The 14,048-nt window shown below is 38.3% G+C and overlaps 1 protein-coding gene across 5 annotated transcripts in view; it reads right to left on the reverse strand.

Moving 5' to 3' along the window:
* Nucleotides 1–1,112: 1,112 nt before the first annotated feature.
* ATP8B4 (ATPase phospholipid transporting 8B4 (putative)) overlaps nucleotides 1,113–14,048 on the reverse strand; it is a 301,636-nt gene continuing 288,700 nt past the window's right edge. For all 5 annotated transcript variants that reach the window (XM_028100015.2, XM_028100016.2, XM_028100011.2 and 2 more), the window contains 3 exons: nucleotides 8,312–8,450; nucleotides 4,962–5,092; nucleotides 1,113–3,281 (listed from right to left, as the gene is read on the reverse strand). In XM_028100015.2, the coding sequence (XP_027955816.1) occupies nucleotides 3,000–3,281; nucleotides 4,962–5,092; nucleotides 8,312–8,450 (552 nt within the window). In that variant the 3' untranslated portion in view covers nucleotides 1,113–2,999. The remainder of the gene's footprint in view (nucleotides 3,282–4,961; nucleotides 5,093–8,311; nucleotides 8,451–14,048) is intronic.

Genomic DNA, 14,048 nt, shown 5'->3' on the forward strand with positions numbered 1-14,048 from the left:
ATCCAGCCTAGTCTCTCTTCTCTCTTTCCAATTAAAAACATTTGCAAATACACTGTGGGCAGTACTGGCAAGAACAGCTCACACAGTGGGTGAATGAGGAAAGGTCTTTGTGACCATACTGCCTAATTTGTCCGTTGATGGATTGGGACACTAAGGCCTGGGGAAGTCAGGTGGAGTCAGGGAGGCCCCGCCTCACATAAATCAGTGGTATTACTGTGAGGAGAAGCCAGAGTTCCTGGCCCCCTTTCAGATAAAATTTTCTTGGTCTCACACCAACTATGAAGGAGGTTTTAGTATTCACTTCTCAATCGCAAATATAATCTATTTTTTTTTCTTTAAGGAATTAAATTTATTTTTCAAAAAGTCGTATCACCTTAAGAGGGATATAACTGGACACCATCCTGTTCTCCTTTCCTCCCTCCTTCCCTTCACTCCTTTCTTCCTCTCTTGCTTTATGGCTCTTGTTCTCTTCAACCCTCTCTCTTCTTTCCTTTGTAGGTATGTACACCTGCAGGCAGGGGAGAGACACAAAGATAGCAGATCTAAGGCAAGGAAGTATGACTCGCAATGGCCTGTAAGACCTCGAAACTTGGGGCTGAGACTTTAAAACACAAGGTTACCAACTTCAGTCCTGAATCTAGAAAGTTTTTTTTTTTTTCAAATAATCTGATAATATTTATGTAAAATTAAAATTTTATTATTCCCCAGTGCACCACCATCATCCCCCACCCCTCAGGCTCTTTATCTTCAGGTTCGAAGTAATCTCTGGCACTTGGAATTGAATGATCTCGTAATGGGTGTGGCAGCTTATTTGGACCTCATGGGGCCAAAGTAAACTGATCATGTGTTTCTCTCACAATCATCCACATTATCTTTTTTTAAACAGCCTTATTTAATTTGAACTGAACTTGCAAACTTGCAAACCTGGTCTCTCCCATTCCTCACACAGAGGTCCAATCAGTTCATTTGATTCTTGACTCTGATCCTAGGAATGATATGCATTTTCCTCAGGCATGTAAAGGAGAGGGGGAAAAAAAAATCAGTTGACCAATGTGACAAAAAATCTCCCCCGTGAGTTCCCAATAAAGAATACACAGAACATCAAACACCAATAGTGCCAAAACATTTATTAAAGGTTTTCAAATCTTTCAAAAATGTTACAAAAAGCAAGCAAACACAGTGAAACTAATGACAAGTTTGACACTGAAAACTAGTATCTGGGTAAGTCCATGCAGGCATGTGTGGAAAGGGAATACCTTAGTATTTACTATGATTAAAACACTGTATTAGGGTCTTTTACATATATCTTATTTGGTCCCATTCAGGAAAAAATATCCCAGACTAGGAAAGTATGACCAAAAAAAAACCCCAAAAAACAAAACAAAACAAAAAACAAAAACACAAAGAAAAAAGGGATTGTGTCATCTATTAATATCATGCTAGCCTATTATCCATCAAACTCACCCAAGGGCCATCTGGCTCTCTTGGGAAAGATAACTTTGAGTAATAATTCAACAGAGACCAGATTAGGTGCCTTGTCAAGTTGGAGGTGGACTTACAGAAAATTGATAAAGCATGATGATGTTTTATTTGCACTTTCTGATAGAGAAATTTACCTCCAGGGTGATAATTTTATTTCTTTGTAGGATGCTAACCAGTTTTAATGTCTTACTTTGCAATCTCATTTCATCAAGGTCTTTCCTACTGATTAAATTCCCATTCTTCACATTCTCTTCAAATTGCTGTTATTCTGATGATGAGTTAAATGGAACTCCATTCATATGAGAATTATGGTTTCAATGATTTAAGAATTTGTGCTTTGATAATCCTCAAACAACCACATGAGGTAGGTAGTATATCCTCATTTACAGAGGAAGAAAGTGAGTTTCAGAGGAGGCACGTTACCTGCCCAAGGTTATAGAGGTAAGAAGTAATAGAGCTGGAGTCTGAACACAAATCTGCCTGAATTCTTTTACAGGAACTAAACTGGTGACTCACATGTGGACTGGAAATCTGTACTGGAACAACTCCAGAAAACTAACTTTATCTACATATGTTTATGTTTAAATTATAAACATGACAGCTAAATATCAAAAGCAACTAACTATGAAAGATTTAAGCCTGAGTATTTAAATAGTAATTGAAGAGGTTGTTTAAACTTTTTAAAATTGGAAATATTGAACGTATTTACCCATACACTATTTGGAATATTATCATTAAAGTGTGAAATCCCAATGCTATGCTGGTTTCATTAATGGTTCTGGATGATGCAGGGTAAGTTACTACTGAGGTTGTTATCAAAGTCATTGGAAAGTATTTGGAATACTTAATAGAGAACCTCTCTTGGACATTTCATGAACATATCCCTGAGAGCTTTGTGAATACATTTGACCAAATTCCTAGCTTATCCCACTGTTAAGATGCTCCAACCTACTTTGTCTTTAGACCAGTAAAAAAAAAGATGAGGAACACCAACATGTTTTTCTATTCTTCAGGCCATGAAGGTGATGTGTTCTCCTGGGTAAAAACACAGGTATGTAGATATCAAGACTAAAGAGTCACAAGCTGCTCTTAGTCTGAAAGCACCATAATATATGTTGTACATCTTAAAAATATACCTTGGGAAAGGTTGATCTTACATGTGTTTGTCAACAAGCATGCTTTTTCACAGCTGGGATGTATACCTTCCAAATGCACCATTTTATCCACTTGAAGATGCATTCAATGTATATGCAGATTTACAAGTTTTTCTCCACAAATAAGATTCTAAAGTTGAGGTTGGTATCTAGGTTGATGAAAACTTCTGCTTGTATGGTGAGGCCTTTGCCCAGCAAATCACAACTTAGACAGTGACCATCTGGCCACCGGCAGCTGTCTGCCACAGATTTAAATGACGTGAGGCAATCTGTCCCACCCCAGCCCCTGATCCCAAACTTTGGAGCTGAATTTCAGCTCTAGCTGAAGTGAAAAGTCACTATGTGGTTCAAGTTCATCTTGACTCACAGTTTCACTGTTTTATCCTGGCTAAAGCTGCTCACAGTGTCTGTGGTTTTCTTGCAGAAATTTTCAATCCAGCTAGTGCTATTATACAGTGTCTTTTCCAACCCTGAGGTTAGGGGTGGGTTTTTAGCTCGCATATTTTTTCCAGATGTGATAAGCTCTCCGTAGCCCTCTTGGTGAGCAAAAGCATATCCAGATCTTCTTGAGCTTGACCTGCGAGTCTGAGGCCTTCGGCTACGTAAGGGCCTTGTCTTCTTTTGAGCCTTTTGCCTCTGACGGATCTGAAGAGGAAGGAGACAGAGTGAGATGATGCCTCCAAATGACAGATTCCAGGCCCTGGGCCACTTCATGAAGAGAAAGCTCTTTCAGTAGAAACATCAACAATAACAAAATACTCACCTTCATTGTAAAAGGAAGCATTTCACAAAAACAAAAAACAAACAAACAAAAAACAACAAGAAATCTTCCACCCAAAAGATTACACTGGGCACTGGTCAGTTTTTATTACTACCAAGAGACTATTAAAGAAGTGTTAAGACAAGTTCCATTACTGTGTCCTTCTTATACATCCATCTTAAAGGAATAGGAACTTAGTTTTGTACAGAAGGCTCTTCTAACATCCAAACACAGTCAGTATAACCATCTATAGTCCCATTTCCCCAAAATAGGCCTTTTCCCTCTCAAGGGAAATTCTCATGATCCAATAGTCGTTAGTAACTGGACCAAGAGAAAATTTAGAAAATGAGAGTCAGAAATTCCCAACTCTTGTAGTAGGTCAGTATATCATGAGATTTTGAGGGTTTTGACTTCCGTTGGATTTTTTTTTTTTTTTTTTTTTTTTTGCAGCCTTCTGAAGAACTCAACATCATTTGGGTGGGTTTCCAATATTTCTTTCATTTCCCTGTAAAGATGAGGAGAAAAATATCCAACGTTTGTTGTAAGCCACCTTGTTCTCTAATCCGGCTGATCTCTTAGATTCCGACTTTCATGTCAGGAGAAAGCCATTAAAAGCAGAAGATCATGATCTGACTACATACTGGAAGAAATGAACATCATCTTCTTTCCTTCAGCTCATCCATCATTTTCTGGGTTTACATCAGAATGAGCTCACGGAGCCAAAAGAAAAGGACAGATCTAACAGGGGAATCTATGAATCATTTCAGAAGGAATCTTCACATGCTTTGGCCTCAGAATGTGGAGGATATCCTGGTAAGGGAAGTTCTGCCTCAGTTCCTCTCAGTATCATTGGCCCGGTCACTCACCCCACCAGTGTTTGCCCCTTCTCATGATGCCACCACAAATGTGCATCTCCTGTTTCTTTCTCCTTTTTTTCTATCTGGGTCCTGACATAACTTGACATTGTCTTGCTTCTACTACTCTTCTCATGAAATCCGGGCTGTTAATCCCTTGGCTTAAGGATTTCTACAATCTGTTCTATTTTCCTTTCAACTTTATATTTTTCCATCCAGTCATCATGTTGCTGTTCCCTTTCTTAATCTGTTCAGAAGGTAGCATCTCCTTACGTTTCTGAATCTGCTACCATACTTCTACAAAAACTGAGTCCCTTCATCTCATACCTTGCTTGTCTCTCTTTTACTCTATCCTTTACTTGCCCACATGTCAGTAACTTTCCTTATAGTTTGCCTTTGCCTTAGAATAGTTGTCCAAAATGCTGCCAGCTTCTTTTTTTAAAGTCAACTTTTAGAAATGCCCAACTTAACTTGTAATTCATGACTCCCCACCCACATTTAGTCTAGACATTTCTCTTCATTAACATTCACAAAGCTACTACATTCAGATGTGGGCAGTTCCATTTACTGGTATGTGATGATGTATACCTATGGGTGTTTCCAGTGGGAAGTTCATTAGCCCTTTCCTGGGCTTCCAAATCAGAAAGAGAAGGACATGATTCCAAGAGCCAAGAATCAGCCCTTCAAGTACTTATCAGCACTGCAACATACCTGGTCACTCAGGGTTGGGCATAAATCCATCTTCAAAAATCTGACTACCACCACAGGCACAACTGATGCCACTGTTGTTAAGAGAATAACAAGCCAGATGCACTTCTGGGTCAAAGAATGTCGTGCATTTCCTATTATTAAGGAAAAATATACATAATTATACAAAATACACTGAATTATTGAATAAAAAGGCTCCTTGTCTATTCCCATAAGGTCTTTTTTGAAATGGTGAGGTTTGGGCTACCTAGGGAGAACCACTAGGTGTCTTCCACGGTATATAGTATATTCAGAGGTGATGAGAAGGCAAGAATGGTATGATCACCACCCTTGGGAACTACTTCATGGCCCAATCACTTGGAGATAGCCAATCAGAGCCAAGTGCTCTCTGATCTAGACTCAGTCCAGCTTCACTCATGAGGTAGAATTCTCTCATGGAGCCTCAAGATCCCTTGACTACAAAGAAGCCATTATTTTTAAAAGGCACATTTGCTCTTAGACTCCTGAATAAAAGTGCCATGTCAAAACTATACAACATATGTCTGGGGTGCAGGTACAATCTCAATACCTTTGGTAACTGGAGAGCTTTACCTAATAGAGGGCCAACCTTTACAATTCAGGCAGCAGCCTCAGAAAACTTGCCTCAAAGGGACTTGCTGATTTCTCTGATATTCACTGGGTTATGAAGAACTCAAGATTCCAAGGAGATCAGACATGCTCTTGGGTTTGTGAAAAGAGCATTCCTCTCACTGATAGACTGCTAATGCAGTCATCCAACATGCTAGTGCAATACCGTGGTGAAACTCATTCCCAAGCCTGAAGCCGGTTTCCTTACTTTATACTCACACCTCATATACTGGGATGTTTGTTTAAACAAAACAATAATGGTCAGTTAAGCAGACAAATTCTACAGGAACATGTCAACCCTGTTTATATCACCAAAATAAACTTCTGTCCCTGTTGGCTGTCTAGGGATTTGCCACAATACCTCCAATTATCTACATCCCCTCTCCCAAAGCTAAAGTGTTAACAACCATTTGAATGTGTTTTGGGTATGAGGGCTTGGCTACTGATTGGTATGTCTGTATTTTCTGGCTTTGGAGGATAGAATCTGCCACCAAAGCAGAAGATTACAGCTATCTCCAAGTATAATAAATTAAATGTCTCTTGTTTCCGGGCAGAAACAAACTTGATTCAATAAATTAAATGTCTCTTTGAGCTCCCTGAAGCTTAGCACCCCCAGGCATGGCTGGGAAAACAAGCTTCACTTTAAAACCACACTCCTGCTTGCTGCTGGTTACTAAGGACATTTTTTTTTCTTAAACCCCAATGTTGATCTAACTTTTGAGAAGTCTCATTGGAGCTCAGTAATTAATTCCTGGAATGGCATGTGCTTAGCTGGAGAGAGTGGTCCCCACACAAACTACTTTCTCCAGTTGAGGCATTCCAGGCTCATTATGCATGCTAAAATGCTCTCTTAGGACTAGAAATCTTCTTGTCAATGCACTGAACTTTCAGATTTGGCAATCAAAAAAGAAGAAGAAGAAAGAAAGAAGAAAGAAGAAAGAAGAAAGAAGAAGAAAGAAGAAGGAAGAAGGAAGAAGGAAGAAGGAAGAAGGAAGAAGGAAGAAGAAGAAGAAGAAGAAGAAGAAGAAGAAGAAGAAGAAGAAGAAGAAGAAGAAGAAGAAGAAAGAAGAAGAAGGAGGAAGGGGGGAGGGGGAGGAGGAGGAGGAGGAGAAAGAAGAAAGAAGAAAGAAGAAAGAAGGAGAAGGAGGAAGGGGGGGAGGGGGAGGAGGAGGAGGAGAAGAAAGAAGAAAGAAGAAAGAAGAAAGAAGAAGAAGAAGAAAGAAGAAGAAAGGAAGAAAATAAGAAAAAATAAAGGAAAAAATAAAACCCTAGAAATAGTTAAAGGTCTTTTGTAATATGCTTATTCTTATTCATAACCATCCTGTTTCTACATAGTTGCAGTCTTTTGGAAAACAAAATGTTAATGTTACATATAAGTGTGAATGGTGCAATGTAAAGATTTCCATGTACATGCAAAGCAAGGCAAAAGATAGAGAACAACATTGTTAAGTATATGTGTGCATTTAATTGGAATTATAATTTCAGGTGTCTTTGCATCATTGGAAATGTATAACCCTATAGTTGCTCTTCTTTTGCATTCTACATGAATCAGTTTTCTAAGAATTATTTTTCTGGATTTCTTAGACTGAATTCCTTAACTAGTGGATGCAAATCTCAGTCTCACCTGATTAAGCTCAAGAAGGTTGACACTGTGCATCTCCATTTTCTGGTTTGTTGGGACAAACTGAGAAACATCACTGTTACCAACTTATCTCACACAAATTAGAGACTTCAAAACTTCTGAGAAAGTATATTAATAGCCTCATTGTGTAGTAAAGCTCAGTGGCCCTCTGGGAATCATTTTGAAATGTGGGACACAATGGTGGTACAGTCCATAGACCAGATGTACGCTCTTTGTAGTATTACAGAATCTCAGAGTTTTAAGGTATTTTTGGAATTCCTGTCCTACCCATCTGCTGTTCAAATCACTCTGCAGTGTTCCCAACCAGTAATCAAGACACATTTGCTTGAATCATCATGTTCATCATCACCATCATTAGGGTTACCACTTACTAAAAAAGTACGATGTACCAGGCTCCATGCTAAGCATTTCATATGCATTGTCTCATGAAACCCTCACATTTCCTATGAAAATAGAAACTATTAATATCTCCAGTTTATAATTTAAGACGTCAAGGCATGAAAAGAAAAAGAAATCTGCCCAAAGGTCACCCAGCATTTAAGTGGCAGAGCTGACACCTGAGCCCTGGCTGTCTAACTACAGAGGCTACTCTTTGTGCCTCTTATGGACTAATGTCCAGCAATTCTTAGACTGCTCTAAATTATACATCATTTCTTTCCTATCTGAATGCAAGTAAGTTCTACAGGTGCACTTTGGCAGTGATAGTGGTGATAATGTGGGATAAAAGGAAGAACCTAAGATTTCTTTCTCTTCCCTCTATTATACATGTTTTTTACAGACCTTCAGGTAGCCCTGATATATGTGCTATGCCTCTTATTTGCAAAGGGACAATCAATTACATCTGGGCTGTTGGGACCCTATAAGCAGCTATCACAGTGATTCTTCTATATCTGTCAGGGACAGCAGAAACTAATCTTTTGGAACTCTTCTCAAGCCTGAAAGCCTTCAGATGTCTGGCTCCCTCCATTCCTAGAGAAAAGATTATTAGTCATCCTTAGTCCCACCCGACACAGAAAATAAATTACAAAGACAAATAAATGACAGCATGACACTAGGCTCCCATAGATAATAGGACTCAACTTACCAACAAATGGAAACTGGTTTGGGAAGATGCCAAAGATGCCCTTACTGTGCATGGTAAATAAAATGGAGAAGTAAGTGGCAACGCTGCCCCAGATGAAGACATGATTAATGACAGTCCAGTAACTGGTATCCAAGGCTATCTGTAAATGAAGTCAAATGCAAAGGGGAGGGCTTTGAGGATTAAAAGAGTATCATTTTACTGAGTGATGTTTTCCCAGAACTGCTCTGTGAAGAGATGGTTGCACCTATCTAACTACCAGCCAACCACAGGCACTCTTTATTTTCTGCACAGCACTGGGAACTGACCTGACATTTCTGGTAGACAACTGACTTCAGAACTTATATCTGCAAGCCATTATAGCTGCGAAGGTTGAATCAGGAGATAAAATGTTAATCTTCTTTTATGTGAGAAATAAGAAAACAATGATTTCTAATTTCAAAGTTACTTTCCAAATTGCTCTTAAAGCATTTCTGTTGAAAAAAAAAATCTTCAGTAGTGAGCCACTGCAACATTTTATAATCTGTACATAAGTTTTCACATGACTGTTTTACATAGGCATACTCTGTTTTACACCAATATTCTAACTTATTTTGCTGATGCTTTTTCTTAAATTATTTAATTAATAACAAAGAAAATCCTTAATCCTCTTTTGTCGTAAAATTCAGATGTGAGGATTCATGGTGACCTGGGAGCATGTTCACAAGCTCTTCTCTCTTCCAATAACTTGTGGCAACACAGCTAAAAAGGGCCTGCTATCAGGGAAGCAAGGATACCACTGGCAAATATGAACCCTGAGTTTTCAGAGACAAACAAGTAGGTTCTGGCAACATTATTTGCATCTCTGAGGCCCCAAGTGGTCCAAGTGAGGGTTTGCATTTCTAGCAGAGTCTGCTTCAAGACCACAGATTTCTCACCTGTCTGAGGGGGTCCTACTTACACAGTAAATAGACCCTTCTCTGCATATGGAGACACACTTCCTCTTCCCACTTGAAGTTTACTGTTTTTAAAATCTTGCCCCACTAAAAAATTTTTGGCAGGCTTGAATATAAACTGCAGGAGTTATAAAAGGACAGCTTTTTTCTCTCAAGAGCCCTGAGAACAGAGAGCCCTCCCATCCATCCTCAGCAAAGAGATGCTAGTGTTCCAGCTCATGTGGCTGCCAAGACATTAGGCCAAAATGTTCAACTGTACCTTCCCCCACCTGTCAATTCATCACCATCAAGAGACACCAATAGCCTGAACTGCGTGGGTATGAGTAGAAAAATCACAACCAATTAAAGAGGACTCAACTGAAAAAAGAGAGAGAGAGAAGAAAAGGAAAAAAAAAAAAGAGCAGGTGGCTCCTATTGAGGCAGAACTAATGGAAAAGACAGACAAGCACTATAACCAAAAAAAATGTAATGAGAATTCTTAAGGGGATGAAATTAGATCACAGAAAAAAAAATTCTGGAAGAAAAAAACATTATTTCTGAATTTAAAAATTCAATAGAGAAACCAAATAAGAATAGTCACTGATGAGAACTGAATTAATATTCTGGAAAAAACAAATGGAAATAATATCTTACAACACAGAGCAAAGAACTTGAAGAAATGGAAACCATGTGCAAAAAGATATGAGACACGGATGGCAAATCCATAGATTACAGATCCATGGGCCCAACATACAAATAATGGCATCTTAGAGAAAAAGAAAGAAGTAGCAATCAAAGAAATGACAGAAGAAAACTGCTCTGCTATTGTGAACAAATAGCAAGATTTTCAGATTGAGAGGGCACTCTAAACTCCTAGGAAAATTAAAGAACGAAGTTCCATTCTAGTGACATTTGTGAAGCCCCAAGACAAAGAACACAGACTTCCAAACAGAGAATATATTACCTCTGAAGGAAAGAGAATCAAGCTAATGTCAAACCGCTGCACTAAAACTGGGTATAGTGGAACAACATTTACCAAGTAACTAAAGCAAAAGTCTCTGACTCAAGAATCTCATGCCCATCCAATGTATCATTTAAGCGTAAAGGGGAAAAAAAAAAAAAAAAGCTTTGAGCTCCAAAGTATAACATCTATGTCCCCTTCTGAAGAAATTACTCAAGGAAATTGCTGCAAATAAAAATTCAATTAGGACAAAGACTTCAAAAGAGTGGAAGAAAGAGCATAAAAATGGTGGTGAGCAATGATTCTTATAATGTATAGTTGGCTCTAAATGAGTAATAATGTGAAGATGAGCTACAGTATTAACTTAGAAAAAATCTGCAATGGTCAAAACATATGTTAAAGGAGCATTTAATAACACAATGAAACTACAATTCTAGATTACTAACATACAAGAGGGGAGTAGGAGCAGGGAGTAGGAACAGGGAGGGAGAAATAAGTAGATACATTTCCAAAACTATTTAATTTGGAAGTGGAGAAGGGAAGGTGTGGGAACAAGATAGTGAAACAACTGGTGAAGGATATAGTTATTATTTAATTTTGGCATATCAATATGGAAATAGAGATTTAAATGACTATGAAAATGGGAGAAATCACTAGTAAAATGGGAATATAATAGTAAAACTTATAAATTATGACAAATAAGATATTTAAAAATCGTGTTGCCTCCGAGTATGAAAAGGAAAAAATGGAAATAAAGAATTTAAAGTAATCATAAAGTAACATGAAAGGAGCAAGATAAAATATATGTTACTACAATAAAAATGAGTAGTTTAACTCCCTTATCAAAGGAGAAAACCCAAAAGAATAAGATAAGAAAGCAATGAAAATGAGAAGATGGGCCTGAATTATATATCAGGTATATGCAGGCTCAGAAAAGCAACAGAAGTAAAACTAATATAAAAAAATGAAATTTGATTAAGAACATTTTATCATAAAAAAGATAAAAGCTATAAAGAACAAATAACAATCAAGAACCATTACACTGCAAATAACATAGCCTCAGATTATATAAGGTAAAATCTCCTGGAAGTACAAGAACTTGATAAGAATCGTAATCACAAGGAAAAAATTTAATACACTTCTCTCAGTATCTGACAAGCATGGTGGTTCTCTGGAAATCTGTGGCTGACCTGGCATCCAGACCCCACTGTGATCATAGCCAAGCTGTTAAGAGGTAGTAATCATGTTTTCACTACAACAATGCAGCCATATGGCTGGGTGTTGCTCCCAGAGGTGCTATGCTTGGCTGTGGTTCTCCCTGGTTCATTTGCCCTCCTGAAGATTCTGGAGCTACCTAATAGTTTTTAATAAATCTTTTGTCTGCAACTATAATCCTTTTTGGAAAGTAATATAGCAATATTAATGAAACTTTAAATGCACATACTCTCTGACCTAGCAATAAAGAGAACAAAATACCATTCTTCATCCATCATCTCAGTACAAGCTGGTTCTCATTCCAGAAATTTCGTTTCTAGGAATTTATCTGTCAGTACATAAAATTTATATACTAGTATATGCATTGTAGCATTGTTTCAATAACAGCAACAACAAAAGAAACACCCTGAATGTCTATCAATAGAGGGCTGATGAATAAATTATTATATATCCATATTGTGAAATTCTGTGCAGCTCTTAAAAAGAGTAAGATATATCTGAATGTGTTGGTTTGGAAAGCTGTTCAGAATATCTTGTTAAGTAAGAAAAGCATATTACAGAATAATATGCTAGCTATGCTGCTTTTTCTTGAATACATATGTGCATGTCCCAAAGCAAAGAAAAAATATGGAGGGAGTTAAGCTACGGTAATCCTAATAGTAGTTAACCAGGGGAATATGGGGAAGAAAGAGAAGGTGGTTCATTTTATTTTAAACACTTCTATAGTGTTTGAAACGTTAAAAGGAGCATTATATAATTCAAATAGCCAAAAAAAAAAAAAAAAACCACACCAAAAACCTGATATTTAAAAAAAAAAAATAGAGGCTGCTAAAGTTTGGCCTATAGCATCAGCAGGACACGAAAGATTTATAACTGTAATTATAGACCATGGAAATTTCATGGGGGTTGTTACCCCAGTGACAAGTCAAGCTTAGACAGCGAGGAAAGGATATTAATGCCGCTGTCAAAGTGAGCTTATTCACAAAACTCCTGAAACTTATTATTCTATATATTAAATACAGAAGTTTCTGATTGAAGCCAAAATTGTGGAGTTTTCATGGCTATGAACATTATGAGCTCAGGTCTGAGAATTCTATGGTAAAGCAGACATTTTCAGGGCTTCTGAGAAATAAAAATAAGTGGAAGACTAAACGACAGTAACTGGGAATCTACATTGCTCAAGTTGACGCTTTCATGTTGAAAGAGGACCTATGTGTTTATCACCTATTAACGGTCTCTCTCCCACTTTACTCAAGGGTGGTACTGGTGTCCTAGGGATCACCTTGTGGAAGACAGAGGTGGACCACAAGTTCCCTGTAGCGTCCCACTTCTCCCTATAAAGAAAGGAGGTCCACATGGACTTGGAGTTGGGGACCTGAGATCAGATCTGTGTTCAAATGCTGGCCTGCCACTTTCTGTGTGATTTGAACTCTAACAAGTCTATTTTCTTATCTATAGTAATAGTATTTATGTTTCAGAGGACTGGGAAGAGGATTAAATGAGAGAATGGGATTATCTGAGAAATAATTCTTTTGCATAGCAAATTTTCAATTAATGGGAGCCATTGTTGCTCTGAAAATCAGAAGCCCTGACAGAGGCGAGCAGGCCAAGTTTGCTTTCAGTAACTCCAAACTCTCCTCTTTATTCTTCCAGAGATTCTCTGTTCTCCAAACCCCAGTGCTTCTGCTTTAGGATTGCTTGCTTTTCTTTCTTTCTTTCTTTCTTCTTCTTCTTTTTCTCTTTCTTTCTTTCTTTCCTTTCTTTTCTTTCTCTTAATTTCTTTCTTTCTTTCCTTTCTTTCTTTCTTTCTTTCTCGCTTTTCTTTCTACTTTCTTTTCTCTTTTCTTTCTCTTCCTTCCTTCCTCCCTCCCCCCCTTCTTCCATACAGACAAGGAAGTATCTGATATCTTCATGTTCAATCTAATCTTTGTTCTCATATATCCTGAAAATTTGCATTTTAACCAGCCTTACTGTAGAATAAAAGACTTTGCCCCAGACAGCACTGGAGTCAAAGAGGTCTGGGTTCCAACCCTGGATCTGGGACTCACTTTGTGACCTCAGGCAAGTCACTTAACCTCTTTGAGCTTCATCTGTAAAAGGGGACAATAATACCTACTGAATAGTGGCACTGAGAGGATTAAGCATAATTCATGATACCACTCACAGTAGTGATGATGACACAGGTTTCTGAAGGCTCCCACCAAGGAAAGGCCTGCTTTGGTAAGGGATAAGATGGGCATGTACCTGAAACAGGAGGGATAGCTGGGTACCTCAACCGAATTCTTCTCACTTCCTTTGCTCAACTTTCATCTCTCTCTTCATATCTTTCTGCCCTTACATCCATTCAACAAAAACTGATTTGTGTCTGACGCTGCAGTTTAAGTTGGAGTACAGCAGTAAACAAAGCATGCCTTGGAAACTGGTGTCCATTCTCACTCACACCTACTCTGCTTCCAGACCTCCATCTCCAGCCTGGATTTCTCCTACCTTGTTCTCTTGCCAAAAGGTCCTCAATCTCCCGGCTGTTTCAGTGCCCTCCAGCACTCAGAATTAGTGGCAGACGGTATGGGTGAGGGCAGAGAGATATCAGGTGGAGTAGAAATCGATGGGACAGGAGTATGTGGATAAGATCTAGAGGACATCAGCTTGT

The sequence above is a fragment of the Eumetopias jubatus genome, unplaced genomic scaffold (genome assembly GCF_037043125.1).
Source record: "Eumetopias jubatus isolate StellerSeaLion01/CBP00866 unplaced genomic scaffold, mEumJub1_p1.0 scaffold_7, whole genome shotgun sequence".
In the NCBI taxonomy this organism is placed as follows: Eukaryota; Metazoa; Chordata; class Mammalia; order Carnivora; family Otariidae; genus Eumetopias; species Eumetopias jubatus.